Source organism: Eleginops maclovinus, chromosome 20, assembly GCF_036324505.1.
Source record: "Eleginops maclovinus isolate JMC-PN-2008 ecotype Puerto Natales chromosome 20, JC_Emac_rtc_rv5, whole genome shotgun sequence".
NCBI classification, from domain to species: domain Eukaryota; kingdom Metazoa; phylum Chordata; class Actinopteri; order Perciformes; family Eleginopidae; genus Eleginops; species Eleginops maclovinus.
The window spans coordinates 23,411,223-23,436,526 of NC_086368.1; the positions used below are offsets into that span (position 1 = coordinate 23,411,223).

General features: G+C 41.7%; 1 protein-coding gene across 3 annotated transcripts in view; it reads right to left on the bottom strand.

The window, feature by feature from the left end:
• LOC134882778 (membrane-associated guanylate kinase, WW and PDZ domain-containing protein 1-like) overlaps nucleotides 1-25,304 on the bottom strand; it is a 127,818-nt gene that overhangs the window by 29,039 nt on the left and 73,475 nt on the right. For 2 of the 3 annotated variants that reach the window (XM_063910713.1, XM_063910711.1), the window contains exons 3-10: nucleotides 15,152-15,271; nucleotides 11,881-12,123; nucleotides 9,169-9,394; nucleotides 8,131-8,213; nucleotides 7,285-7,320; nucleotides 3,821-3,878; nucleotides 2,892-3,022; nucleotides 1,657-1,776 (exon numbers count right to left, since the gene is read on the bottom strand). In XM_063910713.1, coding sequence (XP_063766783.1) covers nucleotides 1,657-1,776; nucleotides 2,892-3,022; nucleotides 3,821-3,878; nucleotides 7,285-7,320; nucleotides 8,131-8,213; nucleotides 9,169-9,394; nucleotides 11,881-12,123; nucleotides 15,152-15,271 — 1,017 coding nt within the window. The remainder of the gene's footprint in view (nucleotides 1-1,656; nucleotides 1,777-2,891; nucleotides 3,023-3,820; nucleotides 3,879-7,284; nucleotides 7,321-8,130; nucleotides 8,214-9,168; nucleotides 9,395-11,880; nucleotides 12,124-15,151; nucleotides 15,272-25,304) is intronic. The other variant, XM_063910712.1, reaches the window with a different exon arrangement.

A 25,304-nucleotide genomic window follows, 5' to 3' on the forward strand; every position in this document is an offset into this window, starting at 1 on the left:
GAGATTTGGGCACAGCGGAAGGAAAGCATGTAAGCGAGCAAACAGTGCAGAGAAGGGATCAACAGAGGAACGCCTGCTTGTTGACCAGGAGCACCACATTTTGTTAGTGCGAGTTTATGCATTCAATGAAAAATGCATTACCTTGGAGTCAGTCTTTTGCCCTTGTGTTTGTGAGGATTATGTGCTGCATGTGTTTTTGTGTGTGCAGCGACTATGAATAGAATTGTGTTCAGGACGGGAAGGATGAAAGAAAACAGTGAACATTGATGGTGACTTTATCCACGAGAGACACAGAGAAAGAGAGAGAGAGAGACCAGGAAGAAGGGCGCCTTTTCTCGTGAGGAGTGTCAAGGCCTACGATGGCAAAGGGGGAGGGAGAGAAAGGGTGAGATAGAAAGACACAAAGATGAAGCCAACATTCGAACCAAAGCAAAGACGGGCGGGTGGTGATAACAAATATTCAGCTAGACTGAGAATTTGAGCTATAACGTAAAGAGAGATTGATGAGAAAAAAGACGTCCAACTGAGCAGCAAGGGAGTAAGAGGGAGAGACGGGGTGAGGCAGTTAATTCTCTGCCATGGCTGGGCTAATTAGACAAGCTGCTGGTGGGAGGCTGGTATAAAAGGGAGCTGGCAACCGGGAGAAAGAAACACACAGTCATGGCTAGACACTGCGTCTGTAGGTGTGTGTAGCAGTAAATGGTGGATGAAATCAGGGCTATTATTTCATCTAGGAAAAGGAACATAACATAACAGAGGATCCATGAGAAGCAGCGGGAGGGCACAGTAAACACAGAGGGGGGATGTATACACAATGAAAATGTGCTTGGCAGCGTATGGTTAAGAAAATACAAACACTGCCTCGAGTCTGCGGTATACAGGAATACAACTGTAATCCACTCATTAAGAAAATATGAGGAAATGTATACAGGGAGCAGCTTAATTCACAACTTTTCCTCTGATGTCATAACTCAAACCCAGCCTTAAGCACTGTCTCGGTAACACAAAAAACGGTACCACTTTACAATAAGACTACTCTTATAAAGGATTCATAAAGGGTTTATAATTAGGTTGTAAACCCTTTATAAACCAGTTCTAACATAGTTTTCATACATCGACACAGGCTCACTATTTGGCACGATGACTAAGCCTTATATTGGCTACCTAGCTTACTCCGTCTTCTTCATCAGCCAGCATCCTTGGTATCTGTTGTTCACTGGGTTGATTCTCCCCCCACCCATCTTGATGTGTCTTGGGATCTCCTAAGCTAAGTAGTCAATATCAGGCTTAGCAGTACAGACAAATGTTGGCTCACTATTTGGCAAGCAAACGGCCACAGTTGCCCAGTTTATCTCTTATCGTATAAAAGCTTATTAATGATTTATAAAGTGTTCAAAACCTCATTAATAAATGAATTACAAACTATTCGTTTTATAAGGGTAGTCTTTTTGTAAAGTGGTACCGGAAAAACTATAATGTAATAGCTACATTTGCATTTACTCAATGGAATATCATTTAAATACCAATAAACACATAACTGTGTGAATCTGGGAGATAACCGCATCCCACTCATTGTAAAATAACAAATGGAAATAAACCGTGTAGTTCTGTTTTATTGAGGTTTCACACTTTAGTTCTGCAGAAATAGGAACTTACGCTTCTGTCCCACGGCGTTGGGCATTGGAGGTCCTGTTTGGGGGTCCCTGTAGGTCTCCTGGTGGTTGGCAGCATAGTTGGCCAGCGGGGCCCCTGCCAACACCGAGTCCTCGATCCATTCTGCAACAACAAGAGGAACATGTTCTCTAGATGGGGTCAGGACAGGTGCACAGCTGCCCTACTTACAGGAGAAAGTGGGGCTGGACGACATGTCCTTCTGCGCTGTGTGTTTGGGGAAATGGCCATTTTTTCTTTCTATGACGTCAGAGGAAGAATAGTTCTCTGTGGATTGAATACATTTCCTGGTTTTGGGTCTAAAAAGAAACCTTCCCAAAGGACATTAGGGGAAGGGAAGTAGTGAAATAAAAACTACCAAGATATAACGCCAGGTTCAACAGGTCGCACCACAACTTCATGTATTCATTATTCATGTATGACTAAAACTAAAAGGTCTGTGAAATTAGAGCGATCCATTCCCTCATAAGGGCTACCATCTTTCATTAATCACCTTCTAACGACATCAAGGCACAGATCAACCTGCAACCTTCATTAATATTCTCAACAGAGAGATAGAATCAATGCAGAAGCGGAGAAAAACTCAGCTTGAAGGTATTGAGCTTTTTTGAAGAGAACTTTCAGATGGGGGGAAAATCTGCAGGTAATCGAGTGGAATCGAATGATTTTTGCTGACTGAGCAGAAGGTGGAGGTCCCATGTGGTCCGGCCTGCATTGACAATTAATCTCTCTGCGGGGGGTCCTGTGAATGCATAAGGTATAAGACTAGAAATAGGAGCATCCTGAGATTACCTATTAGCAGTGTTTTGGCAGCTGTGCGAGCTAAATGGTCACTATTATTACTCGTAGCACTTAGGTGACGACAATCATGAAAGAAGCTCCATATAATTTTCGTTTGAAGAAAAACTTACCTGTCTTCACCCAGGTAAAAAGCTTTCAAGTTATTACCGACAACAAGTGTCTGATAGCAACACAGAGAACTGAAATTAACATCAAAAAGAGGCTGAGCGGTACAGCCGCAAATAATAGGTATGCCTTTATGGAAGGGCACTTAGCAAATCATAAGGCAGTAGCAGGCGACATCAAGAAACATTGTAGCAGTAGTAGCAGTAAAGAACACAGTCTCACACACACATACAGAGATGTACACGGACAGGTCAGTCACACACATGAATAGAAAGAAAGGAAATGACGCCCTTGGTGGGGGCTTGTGAACGAACCTCGGATGTAGCGCTCACCTTCAGGTGGCTGCTGGCTTTGGGGCTGAGGCTGCTGAGGCTGCTGTTCCAGCTGCCTGCGCCTCTTAGCCTCCAACATGGGGTTCTCATACTGGGTCTTCCTGTTGATATGACTTTGGGACGTTGGGAAAAAGGAAAGAGTAAATTGGGGGTGGAAAAATAAGACATAAGGGAAGGGGGGAAAAAAAACCAGGACAAGGTAGATTTCAGCAGGAAAGTGGAGGGAAAACAGACACAGGAGAGGATAAGGTAATAGAAGAGAGAGATGGATAAGCTCTGATTAATACACAATGGCACAATACACATGCATCCATCAAAACGCACACAGGAAATCCTCTCTGACACAATCACGTCCACAAATCACATCAAATAAATCCCATTTTCATGATGGCTTAATTTGCAGGAGAAGCTACAAACATCTTGACATCAGCTGCGAGAAATTACCCCTGAATGCAACCCTATTGTACAGCACATAAAGGGAACAGTGAGAGATGTATACTGGGAAATATATATATTGCAGAGACAAAAACGAGGAAGGGGGGGGTGTTGAAATGCAACAGCCTTGAGCCCCCAGGTACTGCTTTGAAAAACATCAGAAAATGCATGAAACATTTCGGTATTAATGCTGGGGCCCGGGGGGCATCACACGAGATGAGATGCACACACATATGCACACATTCGCCGCATGTTTTCCCAAATGATAATGACACAAAACAAAATGGCCTACATTTTCCAGTACACAAAAAGACCAAAATAGCTGCAGCGCAATGTGGCCGTGACAGCAGAACTGTGAAAACGCTAGAGGCTCCTGTTAACAGTAAGGGCTGCACAATATATTTATGTGCAAGAAGAAATTGTATCTAGGTTTACTGAGTAGTGTTTGGTGCCTTTACATACTGTACGCCACTTACTCAACATAGTAGACCCCATACACTGGATCGTCGATTTTCTCCCATCCTGGTGGAAGTTCTACAAAAAAAAAACAGAGGAAAAGTGTAAGTATGAGACAGAGTAAAATCTGTGAAGATACCAGTGGAGACCTTTTGCCTCTCCATTGTGCCTGCCTGCCTGTCAGCCTCCAGGGCCGCAGTCACTTAGAAGCTTCACAGGCTGCCGGGCTGATCCCCCCCACCCCCTCCACCAACCCTACACGCCTTGTCCCCTCACAATTCTGACATTTCCACACATCAGATAAGAAGGGCAGACCAAGACCCTCTCGGGGCAAAGGATGGGTTGATAGAAAAGGAGATGGAGAGATGAGAGGAGGTGGGAGAAAGGTGTGGTGAGGGGGTCAGAGAGAGGGAAGGAGAAACAGGAGAAAGAAAGAAGGAGGGGATACTGGGGGAGTGAGAGACTGGGAAAAATCACGTTTTTTTTATTTTTTAAATGTTGTTTCATGTTTTTCTCTTTTGAATTTCATGTTACTGTGCAAATGCCTGTTAGACAATCAAATATCTTCAATCTTGAAACTACGTAAGACATTTTTAAAAGGCTTGTGTCTGGTATTGCGCTGGAAAGATGTGAAATCAATTGAACATTTCTTTTTGGCATCATGACATTTACTTTTCTTTCCAACATTCTAACAAAGAAGCACGTATCTGTTTCATTTGATGTCTATATTAGTGAAAAGATGCCTGGCCTTGGCTTCTGTGTGTCCTCTGTCTGCTAAAGATTGTGTCCGTGAGAGAGTCACCTCGACTCGTCTGAAAAACTTCTTAATTTGAGATCGTCGCATTGGACCCAGTGATACAATCTCGCATATGGAGACATTTTTACAGAAAGCAGGAGTGAAATTCATCGTAATCAGCGCTGATTAGGAACAGAAATGGATACGTCTGGGCCCCACTTGAACAGCCTGTAATTGTCCATGGTTTCCTCTCGCTATATTTCTACAGTAATGCCACTATCTCCGACAGAAACATAAGATTACAGCAGCGTTGATTATTGGCCGGCCTCCACACACATAATGTCAGAGGCTCCTAATTGGCCACAAACACAGATTGTCCAATATCCCCCTCTTGTGATGTATCAGTTTTACATATCGTTACCCGGAGCCAATTAAGCGCTGCCCTGTGTGCGAGCAGTTGGTAATTACAATCATCCAACATGGAGAGCCTCCCTCTGCTTTCTAATGAGGAGGGCCCTCGGTTAGAGTGAAGTCAACAGCAGATGCAAAACAAATAAGTGGGAATGTTTAAATTGAATGTACATGACACTTCATACAACACTGTGTTACACACTGCATGAATATTGAGCAACCAGGCTTTTACACTTTAAGTTGTTCATTGTTATTTGTGAACCTGCCGAAAGCTAGCTAAATCTGGCACAAATCATCTCCTCTCTGTTTGATATTAACACATGTGTATGCATGGTTCTTGTTAAATAAAGATATATATTTAGAAAAATAGAGAAATATCTGCAATCAGGAGTTGAAAATATGATGTTTGCAAGCAACTCAAGTTAATGTATTTCTATATTTTCTCCCTCTGCTTAATGCCGCTAACACAAAAAGCACATGCAGCTATAAAATGAATGCATGTTAAAGCGTTGCTGTTGGTTACAGGGTGAACCCACAAAGCGAGCACGGTGAATTATCATTCAGATTTTTGAACTGGAACATTAAATGGAATGCCGTCCCGCATCGCCTCGCGCCAAATTTTAATCACCCACTTGATTTCACACTGCACTAGTTCCGCTCCTGGAGGAGCACCTGCGTTTGTGTGTGTGTGGGTGGTGAGTGAGTGTGTGTGTCAGAGAGAAAGCCTAGCGGAGAGAGGACATATGCAGCAACCATCGTAACGATTTTGTACATTTCACACAAGTGAGAAGGACCAGGAGAGAGAAATGTCTGTCAGTCATTATGCAGGGTTTTCCACACACACACACACACACACACACACACACACACACACACACACACACACACACACACACACACACACACACACACACACACACACACACACACACACACACACACACACACACACACACACACACACACACACACACACACACACACACCTTCTCTCCTCATCCCACCTTCCAGAACATATTGTGAATTCAGCGGGTAGTCAAGCATGATGAATTACATGTCTAACTATTCGCATCTCATTCTCTTGGTACTGTGCTCAGATTGATTTCTCTGGAGTAAGCATGTAATACACGGGCTCTGTGTGTGTGAGTATTTATGCATGTGTGTGCGCCCTTGCTTCATAAAATCTGCCTCTCCTCAGACAAGTGAGGATAATTGCATTCCTTTGCCCACTGGTATTGGATTGTGCTGATCGATACTTATTGAACGTGTTCATCCACTGGAGGGCTGATCTGATGGTTGTAACATGGCAGCTGTTTAAGACGCTTATCTACGGGCGCCGCTAACAAGACTGACGCTTCACCTTCACGGTGCGTCGACAACTTTTGGGTCGCATACAGTGACCTGTTTTTATTGGGATTTACTGAAAACACCTGCTGTTCGGAAAAAAGAGCTAGAAAAAGACTGAAAGTAGTTTGATAATCTTGATTAATGGAGCTTTAGCAGATTATGAAAAAATATGCTGCGATACCTAAATAGCGTTCCTGATAAGTCGCTGAACCTTGTGCTTATCATATCATACAAAACTGAAACTGGTTACAGATGGTAGATGGTCTGCTCATTCCCAGTCTTCCCTACAATTCTACAAAAAGAGAATCATATGAAGAGGTATGTTTCTCTATCAATTTTATGCCTGTATATCAAATCAGAAAGGTCTACTCCCGACATTATGGATATAGCTGCCCCTGATGGAATGACGTCTCTCATTATCTGTGCATAGCGGTGCAGGGCACACTCTGCAGACACCATTTATCTGCACAAGAAGCCGCACAGCCGTGTCTGATAGGTTAGTTAGTGAACTGATGGGCTTCAGGGGAAAAAAAAGGCCCGTTGCCGCCTGACTCGGACAGACAGCCATTATCAAATCATCATTGCAACAATCTTCCTCGGATCAGCCCTTGTCTCTTTTGTATGAAATGAGGAATCTGCAGAGGTGTGAGTGTGTCTGGATTGCTGCTGGCATGTGGGTAATTGACAGTTTTGTTGAAGGCTGATTTTTTCTTTCTCAAACCATTATATTAAGTCAGTTTTGTTAATGTGTTGACTCAAAATCAAAGGGTTGGGCTTTGGTAAAGGTCAAATATCTGTCAGTCTGGCATAATGTGTCATTTCTGGATGATTAGAGTCATAGTCATGTCTCACCAACTGTGGAGAAGGAGATCATGAGTCGCTGGTGGTGATGCCGGGCATGTCATGGTGTGGATGTGTGAATCCATTTCTAAATTGAGATACAATTTGAATTGCAAATTGGGTTGGTGTTAAGAGGAGAGAAGTTCTTACCTAAGTCGTTATCCAGCTCCTCTGTGTGTACCCCTTCTGCTCGGGGGGGACGGACACCACAGCAGCACAGGACGGTTGTAAAATGAAAAGAGAAAGGGAGAGGGAAAGGTGCATATCTGTGAGTCAGTCAAATACATCTGAGAGATAATCAAAGCCAGAGCCTCGTGATGAACACAATCAACGGTGTGTGTGAACGTGCTCATTTTGTCGTAACGCACCTTAGAGAGGGGGGATAGAATCACATGATCTCTTTATTAAAAATCTCTGTTTGCATGCAGGTTTTTGTGGCTTAAAGCATCTGTGTTACACCTCTAGGAGCATTACCTATTGGAGCTACATGATGTGAATGATGCATTTAATTCCTGTGAAGCTGTGGGGCATCGCGCTCTGACAAACAGCTAAGAGAAGGAGCAGAGCGGAGACACCCAATGACTGCTTCTGTGACCCAACACTGACACCTAAAGGCTGCTGGGGGAACTACTGCGCTTCTGTAAACATCTACCACAGAATTGTGAAAGAGGAAAAGAAGGTGTGTTTTTTTTCTAACCCATTATGGAAGATCTAACAAAAAAAAAATTGATAGGATATAATAAAAGAAATTGGAGCTTAGACAAGTTTCCTCATTTACTCATAAACAGGTGTTTTTCTCCGATAGTCCCTTAAATAATAAAACAACAGTATGACAGAAACATATATCTGTACACCTGACAACCAACACTAGATTAGAAGACAATTGTATGGATTATGGAATGCCTAAAGGCCCGTTTAAGGGTAAAGCATAAGCTTTGGATTTAACAAAAATATATACAACTGAATAGGGAAATAATGCTCAAAAAAAGAACGTACCATCGTCTTCACATTCTTCCAGGGGTTTCTGAGGCTTGTCCAGGCACCGAGGGTCTATCCAGGAGGTGGTCTTTGTATTGTGGCTAAACAGAAAAAACACAGACAAATAAAATTACCTTTATGGGCATAGAAATAATGAAAAAAGGACAGATGCATTGGATATATTATAGTGCATGATTTAAGATTTGCTGGATTGTTATGAACTGAGGGGCAGAAGTTATACTTGTCAAGACATGTTGAAATCAGGATTCAGTTCTGTTAATGATATTAATATAAAAACATTGGTTCCTTCATAGCTATTTGGTTCATAGCACAAAAAGGGTCCACAACAAATCTACTCTGGTCTGTTTGAGGAACAGCTCTTTCAATATGACAGAAGGACAGAAGCTGCTGAGCGGAAAGCACCAAATGAATCTATTATAAATCACTGAACCTGCTCAGAAATGAACAAAAGACTCAAAGGTCACAGCACTTACAGACGTCACTCTTTCTACTTCTTTCTACTACTACTTTCTACTTACCTACTTACTTTCTATTTTTCAAAGCATCAGGATCGGGGTTGAATTCAACTCCTCAAAGTACTAAATTGCAGACTTTATTTCCCATATTCTTATTCCGGTTTAACTATATGTGCAGATTTTGTGATATGCAGAACCATGTTTTTATTTATTGAAAATGGTGACATATAGGACATATATGCAGATGTTTATGAACCACAAACATATCCAAGTTTCTCCTTTTTAGAATGAATTACGAAAAACAGAATAAAATGCATACATAACATAAGGAGGCAAAGTAAGAATATGCAATAAAAGAAAAAGCTAAATAAAATAAACAGATGGTTGTAGTAAAAATGTGCAAATTGAACTTTAAAATATAGCATGTGCATTACAATATATAAGGACATCAATGCGCAATAGCACAGTTTATGTACACATGCATGCAGAACTAAATGTTATAAGTCACTTCTCCGGAACTTTCAGGACATATTAAGTGAATAAACGAGCAGTGCCACGCTGTTTTACGAGGATAACTTACTCTATATAGTAGACCTCTCCGTTCTCGGTGTAGGCCATCTCCCAGTTGTCAGGCAGAGGTCCCAGAGGGTCCTCCGGGGGAGGATGGCTCAGGTTAGAGTTTGACTGCTGAGTGCTCTCCGTGGTGGCCGATGGTGAGGGGGTTCTCCCAATGTAGGGCGGGTCACTCTTGTGGGGGGCGAAGGGGCGCACTGAGTGAGGAATCTCGTCGAATTCACTAGAATCTCCTAGAAGAATTCAGGGAAACGTGGAGATATTTTTGGTGAAAAAACCCTTTCAGGAACAGAACAGTAGCAGTGGGAACAACTCAGATGCAACAGGAGGAGTCTTTTAAAATAATCAAACACGTAATGGCTTTCTAAACGTTGCCCTGCGTTAGATTATAGTTATTTCTAAAATGCATGATATCACTAAATACAGCACAGGTTTAAGCAAGTTTTGCTAACTTGACAAAAATATGAAATAAAATATAATAAATACAGTGTTTTCTATCATGTTCAATGAAACCAATGAAAATAAATGTAGCTAAGCAGTCCAAATGTAACATTGAATAGAGTATCCTTTTGAGTTGTTTTTAGTGTTGGTCAAGGACTTTCCAAACCAGTAGTTTTTGACTGAAATCCCACTATGGTGTTACACTTCCCACAGCAATAGAGACATTAACTCCAGCTAAAGACTGCTGAGTGGGCAGTTAACACCTGAAAGCATGGCCTGTGAAGTGCTATCACCTAGTTTCCTGTTATCTCATTTTCACACTCACAGGAGTGGATGGCCCCCTCAGAGCTTGCACAATCACAGACGGCGAATAAACAACTTTTGGTCCCACCTTCTCAAAAACACATGGCAGGGACAGCTTTAGGGCTGAGTTACCCTCCCTAAAATGCCTACTGGCCCACTAAAACACGAGAGATAATAACATATCATTCAAATGTAGAGTTTACCGAGCCTAAACAGGATTCATTTCAGCATCATACTTTCAAACATTTTGAAATATTGAATAAAATCTCTATCTCTTAAATACTACATTTCGAATAAGTGCAATCCAGAGGTTGCTCGGTCTTCTTCTTGCAGCTAGAGGGCACTATTTAACATTTTTGGATGCATGGATACAGGCAGATGTAGTCAAACCCAGAGACCACTTACTCACAGATGAAAGAAGCTCTTGTATGCTGTAGCCCCTCACCACTTTAAAGCTCTGTCCTTCTCTCTCTGCCGCTCCCTCTCCGCTCTCTTTGTCCTCTTTCTCCTACTTCTTCATTTTTCTGAGCTCATCGTCCTCAACAAAACACAACCCCTTCCATCTCTGACCAATCCTTGCCCACATGCCCCCTCCCCAGCCACTCCCTCCTCCCTTTTAATTTCCTGCTACCTAGTCTCCACTTACATCCCCTCCCACTTTATCCGTCGCAACTATACTGTTGTTTTTTCCCCCTGCCTATCGGAGCTGCAGAGAGCGGGATCGCATTCTAGTGTTATACTCCAAAATAAACAGAACACAGCATGTTCTCAGGGTGCTTTTGAAGACAGCTCTACAAGCAGCTGCCTGTGTACTCTGACTGCAGGTCTGCTTGTTAAAAAGGTGTCCACACCAGCTACAGTGAGTCATTATGTAAGTGCTGCAAAATATGGAATACTACAGCTAGTCGAAGACAATGATGATAACCCCAGAATAAGTGGAAAGCAGTTGACAGGCAACATTTTTGAGAAGGCTGACCCTAGAAAGAGAAGCCAGCTAGCTTGTACTGTTTGCCATTGAGGCCTGTTCCGGTGTGGTATTTTATATCCAAATAAATGTAAATCATGCATAATCCATTGGAGACTGACTGCTGTTGACACCTGGCTCCAGAATGTGTTTCAAATGTTCCCTGAGTGGCTGTTTGTTGTTGGACCTTGGCTCTGTATTCAGTGTGTGATACTGCTCAACAGAGAAACAACACATCTGTGCTCAACCAGGCAGCCAGAAAGAAGGAGGAGAGGAGACTTCAAATCAACTGTATTTGTGAGGTTTAGCAGTCACATTGCATTACACTCCTGTGTGATCAATCTCAGTGTATCTTCTCATTAGTTTTGGTAGTGAAGGCTTGCTCTGATTATTGATTCACCTGTCAAAAATGTTCACATTAACGACTTGTTTAGTTGAAAACGAGGACAAACGTCCATCACAGTAGTCTCCCTTTATAAGTCTTACCAACTTTATAAAACACCTAATGGTATTTAAGTAAAAGGGAATTCCAGGTATTTAGTTTAGCAACTGTATAAAGTTTGAGATGTGAGAGAAATACATCTATAAAGAAAAAAGGGGGCTGAGATCCTGACTTTCAGATTCCCACACTGCAACTGGATGATGCACATATTGGATAATTGGTAACTACATTTGCTTTCAAACTTTTCATTTTGTAGATGCCAGCTTTCTGTTTATAAACACCAAATGGTTAACTCTAAGACCTGACTATGCTCCTCCAAGAGTCACAGGAAACAGGCTGAGTCATACTCTTCATTAAAAGAGAGCTGAACACAATGTGTGACGTGCCTCTTTAATATTCAAAATTAAAATAGAAACAACACTTTCTACTGTTATGACTTCACATCATGTTGATTCAACACGCCTGGTCTCATTTGCCCCCCTGACATCCTCAACTACACAATGCTCACATTATCTATCCACAACTATTCCCTCTCCCCTTCTCCCCCGTCCTCCTGCCTCGGTACATACCTGTAAAGCTACTGTTCATGTCCGGGAGGTCCTCGTCGTCCTCCTGCTGCTGCTCTCCAGGCCCTATTCCAGCATTTTGCATGTCATTGTAGGACTTGGAGCGTCGGGGAGTGGAGTGCTCAGAGCCCGGAAGGCTTCCGCTGAGCCCGTCTGGCAGTGGGGCATCACCGCCGCTACCGCTACTGCTAATCACTTTCCCACCGGGGGGCTGCACCGGTGGCTTGGGCGTCCCATAATAGTTACCTAGGCAACGAAAGAAGGAGGCAGGGATTAAAAAAAACTACGAAGAAAAGAGGGGTTTTTGAGTAGGAGGGGTCAAAGAGCTGTGGCTGTGTGTGTGTCTGTGGGAAAAAGTCTGTCTTGTTTGACCCAAAAAAAGTTCAGACTACTTTGTCTCAACTTATAACTAATTACTGTTTTACTCAACTGTTTCTAACACATTATTTGTCGTCTCTTAAAACCAGTGTGGATATTATATTCGGTTAGCAAGAAAAGTAGTAGTTTTACTTCAAGGTAATTAAATTGACATTTAGTAAAACAGTTTTCAGCCAAATTGTCCTTCAGTGCCAGTACCACATCTCAGCTAAACTGACAGTTTCAAAGGCGAGAGAACAAAACATGCAGTATTTTTTACACAAACTGAGTCATTCTCATCCAAAGTTAGAACAGAAAGACCTCAGCAGACTGTACCATCTGAGAATCAGAATATAAAGCCAGATATAAAGCCTTCATCTTAACAGCCTTAGCATCCAAAAAAATAAAGGCAAATAGACATTTTGGCATGTCCTTACAGGAAAAGCACAGGGGTAATTGATAACAATAACAACAACAGCCATTTTGAACGCTTTATAAGCACATTTTCAAATCAGGTTTGCAATGATAAAACCTGTCTACATATTTAGCATGTGCCTGAAGTCCCATCAAAATGGTATTAGTGTAATTCTGGACTGAAAGATAAGACATGTTTTATTGATGAACCCCAACATTTGAGCTTGATTATATTTATTGCATAATCTAACGTTAATAGTTTTAGAGGTAAAACGAGATAATGAAAATGGATAAAGATATTTGTAATGATCATTTTAGTATTCTTCAGTCTCAACCTAAAGTAAACACATTTTGTGTCACCAAAACATATATTAATCTTACAAACTAAATTAAGTGAGTTCTAATTTGAATATCCCCCATGTTTAACGGACAATTCACAGCCAAAAACCTGAAGAAAATATCTGAAATGCGAGTCTTTTCAGAAAGCCTTCAAAGTGTGAGAAAGACACTGAGAAAGAACTCCATACGGTCATCAGTGGGAGAGAGGGAGCTCGTTGCCAGTCAGGAGATCACTGGCTCCTGTGTGCTTCTCCTGCCGTCTGAGGGGAATCCATTGTTATGGAACAGTGAGCAAGCAAAGTGGACACAGCAGACACTTAATTAAACATTATCTGACTGAATGGCGGGGGGACATGGTGGTGTTGTTGTTTACAGTCCACTCAGTGATGACTTGGGTTTATCAGCAGGGTGTTGTGTGCTCAGTGTGACGCATGCTTTGTTTTCAATGTGTCACGATCACTGAAGTTATTACTTGTTTTACTTTGTTGTCTTCAGCGGGTTTCAACAGTTCTTCACCTCCTTATAAAATGTACTTTTGGTGTTTTTTAAAATAGAGAACCCTACCTTTCATCCTACTGTGTGATGAACTATAGCATCATTATGAATAAATGCATAATCAGTGTTAACGTTTATGAGACAAAACCATCATTTTGTTTTCATTTGAATGTCTAATGTGCAGGGACTGTCTTCAGGGGCATCAGGAACAAACTCCTAAAATAAATTCAAATGTTTTTATTCCTGGAAAGTTACTGGCTGGTAGAAAAAGGTGATGATTGCTCTGGGAAAGAACTATGAAACTTTCGAAGACTAGACAACTCACACATTACACATGTATCTACCAACACAAGCAAACTATTTGAGCTCTGGCAGCTAGAAAGGAGCACTTTCTTGACAACTGTGTACATATTTAGGATAAAACATAGGATAATGTGTGGTGTGTGTGCGATTACAGTATTACACGACAACAGCCGATCACTCATAACGACCCCAAAGACCTTAGACCTGATCTAAAAGGCTGTGTCTGCGCTGACCCAGAACAAATCAACCAAACGCTAACACTGCCAAATGCCCAGCAAATCCATATCACATCCGCCACATGAATATTTTATGAATATACATTTGCTATGTCCCTTACATAAAACACAAAGCGTACCAACATTTTGACAGCTTCTCTTTCAACCTTTAAACTGACTTTTTCTCGTCTACATCAGCCAGTGTTTTACAACATTTCTGAGATTTGCTTTCAACAACCGCTCCAGATACTGTAGGAGGTAAACATGTTGCTGAAAACTCTCGGACCAACATATACACCGGACAGAGTGATAGCAATAGCGGTGCATACCAAACAAGCAGGAGAATTTCAACTTTTCCATTTGAGAAAAACTTGTCCTCCTAATGCATTGCCCTATGATGTAGTGTTTGTTCTGCGATGGATTTTATCCGATGTGATTGTTAAATGTCAACGCAAACGGAATCCGGTAAAAACGCGCTCTTTGACTCAAAGGGACTGACAGCAGAACTTGACAGAGGCGGGGGCGGGCGTGATTTGAGTGCCGGCGCGAGGCAGAGAGGAAGTGGTTCTCCCCTCCTGCTGTGCCGGCAGCTGCACCTGTCCAGGAGCCGGCTGATCGGCCCGGACAGGGACACTTTCTGACAATGTACCATGGGGAGGGTGAGTTTAAACCCTGGCTGAAAGTACAGAGGGACTTGGTTATTATCTGACATGCAAGCTGGCACACCTGTCTGAAATCATGACATTAGACGATTGAATCATGTTCCCTGATAGACGCACAAAGAGCAGGAGTAATAGTCGCGTCATTGAACTCCTACTAGCTTTCAACACAGCAAGGGTTTAATCAAGATGGTGCCAAGTCGTGAGCGTCTTGGCATTAGTCATGGCAAAAAAGGTCAGTGACCAGCATAACTAAGTCATAGATGTGTTAACAAAGTTAGCATTGACTCCTACTATCAGCTACTAGAAGTGTGGATTTACGTCATTGACAGATGATGTGGGTTTGAATGGAGTCCTTTTTTATTTCCAGGACATTAATCCACTGATGTTTGCTGTTGATTTTCTAGATATTGGAAAGAACTTTTAACCCCCTACACAGTTTTCATACTTAGAAGTTGCACCCAGGCAAGTGTGTGAGATTGTCTGACTCACCATCATACGTTCCAATCTCCAAAAGGGTCCCACTCTTCTCCAACTCCAGGAACTCCTCTACAGAGAGGAAGTTGTAGTCCACGCCAGGAACTTCTCCGTCACGTGGGCCGCGGGTTGTACCTGAACAACAGATCGGAGACAAGGTGGAAGTTAGCTAAATAAAATGAATATCAAGCAATACGGAGGAGGGTTACAGTGGCAGCGGGGCGTGTCAAAATTCACTGAAGCAGGTTTATTATCTTAGAAGTCACTCCCATTTCCAGACATCATTAAAAAACTGGTTTAGCAGAAATTCATTCTTACACATACAACATTTCTGGGACATTGTATTCAAAATGCTATATAAATGAGCGATTTTAATGGTTAATGTTTGCTATGATTGTCCTTCACACTGGGGGAACAGTGTGAGGTATCGTAGTAGCAAGTGGGATCTTGCCATATTCGACTGCGATGGAAAAAAGGGAGTGACTGTGTGTTTGTGTTTGTGTTTGTGTGTGTGTGTGTGTGTGTGTGTGTGTGTGTGTGTGTGTGTGTGTGTGTGTGTGTGTGTGTGTGTGTGTGTGTGTGTGTGTGTGTGTGTGTGTCGTTTGGCATGTAGCCTGTTAGATCTAGCACCGTCTTTAATGACTGCTGACAGTTGGCCGGTGTTGCGTCAATGGTAAACAGCGTTACAGCTGAGACAATAGTGAGATTACATCCCTCTTATTTCACTGACGGTAGAAGTCATGATGATGCTTCTTCCTTTGCTCTGTTCAATCATTCAATGTTTGCCTCACCGGTGCACATTTCCACACTTTTGTCTGACAATGACTGTACAATATATTGGTTTTTTAAATCCTACTTGCACAAATAGGCTTCTTTGAGATTGTTGAAAGAGAGTTTCAGTAGAGATGAGCATTTTTAAATGTAACATTTTTCTTTATTATTTTGTGTTCATTCCAGTGTTCAAAAGGTTCAATAAATTGATGTAGTAAAAAAATTATCAAATAATTTTAGAGCAATTTGTTGTATTTCAATGAAAGCAACACTGATTTTACTTTAATTTCTATTTAATTTATCATGTAAATATCATTATCCTGATATTCAACAATGATATAGCAATTTTTCCTCATATTGTGCAGCCTTTTCGTGTTCTACAAAAAGAAAATAATTCCACTGGTGGCTTGGAAAAATGCAATAAATGCGAGCATCAACGGCTCATGGCAAATAATCTTTCTTATCTTATTCTGACAGACATCTGTTTCCCGACATCGGAGGGCTTTCCCTTTTTTGCTACCTTCCGTTGCCTTCCCTCCCTTGATTTATCCGTCTTATCTCCCAATCACTCCCGTCTCCCGTGGGTTGGTAGGCAATAAGCTGGTAAAAATAGATGTGTGGGGATAAGGGGGAGAGGCTCCCACTGCAGCCACGCTCAGTGACACGGGTAATAAATCACACATGTGTATATCCTTACTCTATGCAAGCAGAAGAGAGCACGTAGAAAAAAACACAGAATTTCTCACACAAAATATTCCTCAGTTCAATGGATCAGACCAAGCCTCCAACTTCTACAATCCCAGCCTGCCTTTATGTTAAATCTGCTATAAGCTACTGTACAAGACATATCAAATCTTCCTGTTCATCACCAGCATTCAAACTTCCACTTTTTGTGACCAGACACTCATTCAGTATTAGGAAATTGACCTATAGTCAAACAAATCCCTTCTGAAGTCTTTCAAACAAATAGCTCGCTCATTCCCAGGCACCGAGCCTTTTACAGAATGTCAACCTCGGAGAGCCCTCAACCGACTGTCAGTTTGCTTCCCACACAAAAGTGGCCATTGATTGGACTCCATTTAGACACTGCTGCTCTTAGAAAGCCAAACAGGAAGTGGAATTGTGACCTGTGTTTCAAAAAGCGATGGAAAAGCATTGGCTCATACCCAGGTGTGAGAGGCGGTCATCGCTATAGGCCTCATTAATTCAATACCAAACAAAAGCTCCTTTGACCGAGCTGTGGGTGAGACAGAAAAGCAGGTTGGGACTTAAAGAGGCTTCTTCCTACAGTTGGGATTGGAGCCCCTCGACTACTAAAATGCAGAGGAAGACAGAGAAGGAGTGACACTTCCAAAGCTAAGTGTTAGCATAATCCAGCTACTGGCACACACAATGAAAAGCCTTGAAGATTTGCTGTGAGGGTGTTCGCCTAAAGCTGGCTGGCTCACAGCTTAACAGCTTCAACATCTTCACCAGCTGAGATTGGTGGGTGGGCGTTGTGTGATAAAAAAAAAAAAAAAAAAAATCGTCATTAGCAATTCAGGAAGATGATCAAGGAAACGAGAGTTGCCAGTCGTACTGTGAGCAGGGAGCTTAGAGCCACTACTGCTGCAGCGAAACACATTCACACACGCCCAAACACACACAGCAAATGTTCCAGCAGCCTGTGACTGTATAATACACAACAATAAATCCACTAAGACTGTATGTTCTTTAAAAAACAACAACAACAAAGGAAATAAGTCATTTCTGTGTCTCCATGCATCATGCCACCAGGTCTCTGCTGTTGCCAGGGACAACAGAGGAAGGATAGAGAGAGCGAGAGGGATGCGGGGAAGGTATGTGGGGAAGTGTTTCCTCCGGTGATGACGCAGTCCTTTACATGGTCTCCTCAAGCTTCACAAACTCCCTTTTCAATTCCATGACCGAAATATGAACAGAGGCATGACTCGCAGGCCTGCTTCGTACCAGGAAGCATAAATGATGCATGCACAGGAAAAATGAGAGTGGGAGAAGGCTGCAAAGAACCGGGAGAGGGAGAAAAACATTGAGAGTGATCAGGATTATACGGAGTGCATTAATCCTGACAATGACAGTGCTCTAAATCAGTTAGTATTCTTATTAATCTGTTTATATAGCTCGCTTGCAAGGCAGAGCAATAAAGGCAATGCTTATTAAGCAGCGACTAAATTGTTTACTGGGAGTTTATATTAAGGATTCAAGCTTGAACCACATTTTCTTTAGTGCTGCCATAGTAGTGTATCCTTTAAGCAAACCGAATCCAAATTCTGTCAAACTACGGCGTTCAAAACACTCTTCTTTCAAATGTCAGCCCCCAATTTACACATGATTTTTAAATGTAAAACACACACCCTCATGCTGCTTGCTTTTATGTCTCACAGAATACGATAAGCCTCGTTTACTAGCCAAGAACTGAAGTAGCCACAGTAGATTTTCATTTTCACCAGCCAAAAAACAATGGCCTTTTATTGAGTCGAATTTGCCAGATAGTTACGGCACATTTTAAAGAGGACTTTGTGTTTTGGGGGTTATCTCTTTCCTACAGTGTGTTATATAGGTGTGTTGTGCATGTAAATGGCCTGCAAGGCTAAAATCCCTGTGTTCCCTCCTGAGGGAGTTTCTCTCCCCCCCCACGCTGCCTGAAATGCTTCCATTGGACTCCTTTGTTTACTTCCTGAACATAGTGACATCAGTGTAACACTCGCGCTTCTATTGGCTAGCCCTCAAACACATTGTACGTGATAGGCGAAGGGGCGGGACATCTGTAAGTGGTGGACCAATCACAACAGAGCCTGCTACTCTACGGAGGGTTTCAGATGGAGGGTGGAAATAGGTGCTGCAGCACAGGCAATACGAGAAAAATAAAGAGCTTTTTGAACTTTAAAGCATGTCGACATTACAGTAGAGGCAGAACATCCAAATATGAACCTGAAAATGAGCATAATATGTCCTCTTTAAATGTCCTAACCATTTTGCTGTAACATTAACGTTATTTTGCATTATGTATATACTGTACATTAATTACATTAGCCTACATCATACATTCGGGCTGTGCCTAACAGAACAAGATGCAAGTCTGTGTTTGGATTTTTTACACAGTGTATCCCTCCCTTCATCAAACTAATATTCGACTAACAAGCACCAAACTTCATGCCGCTTCACAGAGTCGATATGTATTGTAAGGTTGTATGAGACCATAATATATTGTGCAGGTGTTCTTGTTATTTCGTCCACCCCCTGTATGCGGCACAGAAACTCATCTAAAGCCTAACTTTGCTGTCAGCGCGGTTGCACATTTTAAGCAGCGAGCCAATTAGTCTAGCATTATTTGATTCTCTACAGGAATCCAACAGACAGTTGGGAGGCAGAGTGCATAACTCCAGTGCCGATTGAAATTAAGCATATTGTAAAGATGTCGGGCTGTGGCATACTAATCAGGCATATTTTAACACTCAAGATTTAAATCTGCAGTGAATCAGCAGCCTCTAATTAAGAGCACAGGCTAAAGGCCAGAATTCTGTTGGTTTGAGCCCTCAAAACACCATTTAAAAATATCAGTTTGAGAGCGAGGAAAGTGATATATATATTTTTAAACGACAGCTAAAGACACACTTTTCTAGATTAGCTTTTTATTAGCACTCCTTTTAAATGGTCTTTTATTATTTACCTACTTTTATATTGTTTTATTGGTCTTAAAGGGTTTTAATTTGTATTATTTACGTAACAGTTTTAATAGCGACATTCCTTTTACGTTGGTCTTTTAAAAATCGTGTCGTTTATTATTATATTACCATACCTTTGCTAGAATATATCTCTTAATCTGTTCAAATGTTATACTTTGTTGTTATGCTGCATGTATCTGAATTTGGTCTTGTTGTTTGTTTTTAACTTGTGATGTATGCCTTTCTGTAAAGCACTTTGAGCTGCATGTCATTTATGAAAAGTGTTATATGAATAAAGCTTTATTATTTTATGTGTGAAATATGCATTCTTATTGGTTGAGGGTTAGGAACAAGAATGTATAGCCTGTTAAAACGTCCAAAGATAAAGTTAAACTGCTTTATTTCACAAGATTTTAGGAGTTTCCTGTTCAAACGTCAATAATAATCCTCTGTCCCTCTATATTTATGTCTATTCCTTGCCTTCCCTTCGCACAGACGAGGGCGCAGTGCTGAGCCGCCTCCCCCCCTTCAGCAGAGGGTCGACTCCGACACTAACAGTTCCAGAAGGGTGACATGGTGTGTGTGTGTGTGTGTGTGTGTGTGTGTGTGTGTGTGTGTGTGTGTGTGTGTGTGTGTGTGTGTGTGGCAAACATGCTTTGGCTTGCAATTGTACAAAAAGGGTTAGGAAGGAAACACCTCATGTTATAATCAGCAGCTGTTCCACCCACTGTCATTTAGCACACACACACACACACACACACGCACGCACGCACGCACGCACGCACGCACGCACGCACGCACGCACGCACACACAATGAGGAGGAGGTGCATGGCCAACAAATGGCATGGTCTAGGGGCTAAACAGGGGCTGTTGGTAGAGGGTAATCACTTAATGGAGCTTTATGCACCCATCTCCCCTGCAACACACACACACAGTTCCATTACCATAACAGCCACAGTGGGAGAACCGTCCTGTCTGTGCTGTGAACCACCTGGTGATCAGATTAGCAACCCACAATGAGACTTAGGGCTCAGCACCTCTGCACTGCATCTACAGTTACACAAGCCCTAGTGACTAGAAGAAAGGCTAGCACATTTAAGCCAGACCACAAAAACAGAACCACTGTGTTACCATTTCTCCCTTTGTAATATTAATTGTTTAACTTTTATTCTGAAAGTCACCATCACTTATGTTGTGTGCTATTTGTTCTCTTAAAAGTCTTCCATTATGCAAAATGCCCTTTTTGCTGTCTTTTATACATAAATATGTGTCCCCAGTGTCTAAGTAGACTCACAACGTATCAGAAAATACAACCCTATCTCTATTCCTCCTTACCCACATCTCTAAAAACAGGGGTACAAACGAGCTGATCCAGATTCGCTGCCGATATGACGTCATATCAGAAATGTCGGCTGGCTTTACATTGAACTCCTGGCAATGTCTCGTCCACGTGACACCAACCTATCGTCCGCAATACACAGTCGCAAGCTGAATCCCCTCTGCAGCACGTCTGTGTCTCTGTGTGTTCAGCAGGATGTCTGCAGGAGGGATTAGAGTTGTTGTATATATAATACATATAATGTCTGTTCTAGTGGTAAACACTGAGAAGTGTTTCAGAAATAATGCTTGATGTGGTTTGAGACATAATATGGCGTTTCATCACGGCAGCGTTTAGCTGAGTATCTTCTCCTGGTAGAAAACATTCACAGAGGAGAGAGAGCTGCATGACGCTGCAAAGGGGCGTGGCCAGCTTCAGGTCCGCTCAAATTTAGATCGACAATCACAGAATCAGCACTTCAGGAACAGGGCTGAAATAGAAGGGTATGAGGCATGGCTGCAATGGGTGCTCTGTTTGGTATTTTGAGCAAAACACTTCACAGACATGTTTTGTACAGATATTGCCCTACAAAATATTATTCAAATATAGCATAATACGAGACCTTTAATGTTCCTCATTGTTTGGTCCGTTAGATAATAAAGTATTAATGCGACTAACATAGACACTCGGCCAGTGGGGTTTTGAACGAGTCTCCAGAAACACATTAAGAGTAAGGCCACTTTCAGACCAAGCACTTCAGAAAAACAACACAAGAGACTGCAGGGTTGTGTTGCTGCAGGGTAGGGCTGGGTGATATGGAGAAAATTTAACATTTTGACAAAATACCTCGATATTGGGACAACAAAGGCACTGCTTTCACAAAATACTTACGCAATGAGATTTTTCATGACTTATCAACAGATATATGGATATTATGAGAGTGGATACATGCAAATTACCACACCCAATGCAGCCTTTAAGAAACCATACTACGATTTGTAGACTAACTTTGCAATATATTGTTGATATATTGGTGAACACTTCCTTCAGAGTAGGAAAATCAGATAACATATGAGGCATGAAGTTCAGTTTGAAGGCTCATTAAAAGTTAAGACATGGTTCACTGTGTTATACTCTTTTCAGGCAGCAAAAGCTGGATTTACCCAATTTAGAAAAATTACAAACAAGACTTTTTCTCCTCTGTCTCAACGCTTGCACAGCTAAATTAGCACAACGATACATGTCGGGACCATTTTAATATGTGGTGTTTCCCAGGTGTTATTTCTGAACTGGACCAAGCTACAATCATTGCAGGCCTAAGGACCCAACAGGATTAGGGTCCAGAAAAGTAATGCCTTGTGCCTCTCACATTAGTCAATATTTCCAATACCTACCTGCCAATCCCATCGGTATTCATGCTGTTATTGACCCTATCAGAGGTGTTGGTAGGGGTATCCAGAGGGCACTAATAATAACTTGTCTCTTAATGGGATTAAGACGAAATAGATGACAGCTGACTTTAACAAGGCCCCTCCTGATAAAACCCCACCCAGGGGACCTTGCTACGGATTTTACCTGGACTTATTCATCCCGTACTCCCTGGTTCAAGTACCAGCAGCCGATAAAGGCAAGAATCCTAAAACTCCGACTACATTCAGAGGCACCATAAAAATGTCACTTCCTCGCAATATCTGGTACAGGGCCAGCAGCGCATCAGACCACAATATGAGCACAACAGAAAGCATAATTCAGTTCTCTGAATCCACAAAGCTTCCTGTATTATCAAGGATTCTTCAAATCCTTCTTACAATGTATAGATTCCTCCTCCATGTGCTTCCATAGTCCCCCAGTGAGAGCACAAAGGCATAGAAACAGTGTCTATCTCCAGGCTGCTAAGCTTCTGAACTCCCTGACCTCCCAGCCATCTCCTTCCCTGGCTGAAATGTCAGTAAATCAGTGAGCATTGATCTATGAATTAATGCGGGGAATTCTTACAGTATCTGCTTCCTACAGTGCTTTTATAAACATTTTCCCCTTCAGTTCATCCTATCCTGCAGCATCCGAAAGGCAGCAGTGGAGAAATCCGTAGCCTCTGAGCATAGACATTTATTCACAACTGGTAGGCATGTACCGTGTTAATCTTCATTAAACGGTATGAAATGACACTATGCGGCTACAGTATAACCACACAGACCTCTACACACACCAATCTGCACGATAATATAACTCAATATTATACATTTTTACAAAGAAGAATATGACTAACACATAATAACACAAGCCTCTTTTCTCCTTACCTAATAATCTCATGAAGCACGTCCACAAGCACTGGCATGCAACCGCTGTGGTTTATACAGAATGCAATTATAGCGTTGGTCAAATATAATCATAAACGGTGGAAAATCACACTCCGTCTGTCTTTGGGTGCTGATTTGTGTGTTCATGTTGTGATGTTCTGGACCAAATTAAACCATTTGTGGTAAGCCTTACAACTACAGAGTCAGCCGTTTCAAAACCAGTGAGACTATGATGTGACTACTGAGGATATTTAATTATGACCACACCTTCATCAAGCGTTCTCACCCATAGCGCCACAAATAAAATTGAGGTAGTGATGGGAACGCCAACACAATCCAAGCATCTGGACATTTTTTTTTCGAAATTTCAAGTAAGGAAATGCAAATGAATAAACTGATAAATGTGCAACCTGCAAATTGAATCACTTCAAAACTGATTACCTGCAATCAAAGCTCCATTCAGACTGTATCACCATCATGCCCCCCGGTAGACCCCACACACATATACAAACTGACTATAACACCCCCTTGCTGTGTTAATAACTGTGCAAAATGTACCTGGCTGCTATACCTCATAATGGTTTCTGAGGTCCATTTTTGTGTATTTAGTAAATTGTGTGATTCTTGTATATATATATTTCTGTATATTGGGTGTGATATTATTAAGCTTTGGCTCTTTCTGCTGTACAAATGAAAACAAATAAAGGTATTCTGATTCTGATTCAACCTTCAACAGCACAGAGCCAAAGTAAACCAGCCATTAGTGAAGCTATTTAATATCCGGAAAGCTTATTTCTTTTCTGGAAAAGAAAACTAAATCAGAACTATAGGTGGAGTTTATACAAGAGATGCATTTAAAGCTGTGGTGCTGAAGTTACTCTACCAAGGTGCCATAACGACCTGGCAAACATTATATTTCGGATTATATTTGAGTGCTTTGGGTCTGCGAGTTAGCCTGTGAGTTTTTCTGGTGTTTAGTGGTCATAAATTGATTTAAGTTTACTAATTAAATGGTTAAGATCACAATGACTGTTTGACATGCTACAGCCCTACATAATTAAAATTCAGAGTTTTACATTTTTATGAAACATTATTTCAGCCGTATTTTACTTTTTCAAAAGTACCCGTGACCTTGGTGCTGCCAATTAAACCCCCCCCCAACACACAGTATCTCAGGATTGAACCTTATCAACTACAGAGAGCATCCGGTTACACCATGATGTCTTTCAAACCACAATCAATACCTGACAGCAACTGGTCACAACCCTTGCTGTGACCTTGGCCTTCCCAGCTGGTCTACACCATCACTCAGCTCTCAGAAAAATCAATACCAAATGTCTCCTTTCGGTCAGCTTTCCATCATCTTAACCAAATTGACCAAACCGAGGTGTTTAAGGTTCATACGCAAGTTCAAGGACAACAATGGGGATTGCCATATTGAATGACGCATGCCAACATCGATCGTAAATAGCTTGTTTTTCCAGGCAGTTAGTTATCAAGTAGACTAACGATAACAAATCTATGAACAATATCTAGCTCTGCAATCAATTCTGCCAGAAAGCCTTTGCCTTCGCCTTAAATACAAGCCCAGACGTGTATTTCCTTTGTTCGCTGTATAATCTAACCATGGGGCACCTCTCCAGCTCGTGCAGAACAATAGTGAGCCTCTCAGTCTAACTTAAGGAGAATAAATGATAGGTAAGAGTGTGTGTATGTTTTGTACTGAACAAACCACCCACATGGAAATGCAGAAATAGGACTCATGATTTAAACACCATAAAAGAAGACGAATTGCTTTAATGAACCTAATATATGGAGGATCCTCACCTCTTCAAACACAACAAATGCTCACTGGCAGACAAACCCAAGCTCCTCATCTATATTTAATTGCCAGACTATTTTAAGGGAGCATCTACCCTTCTAGTGGCATGATAGGCTCAGGCTTAGATTGCAGACGTTTGTGAGAGCAGAGGAACATCATATTTAAACAATGATGTTTGATGAAGGACCCAAATCACTACATTATTCAATTATGCTTCACTGAAACATCTTTGTCAATTTGATGAAAGACTGAGATACATCATGATCACTTCAACTG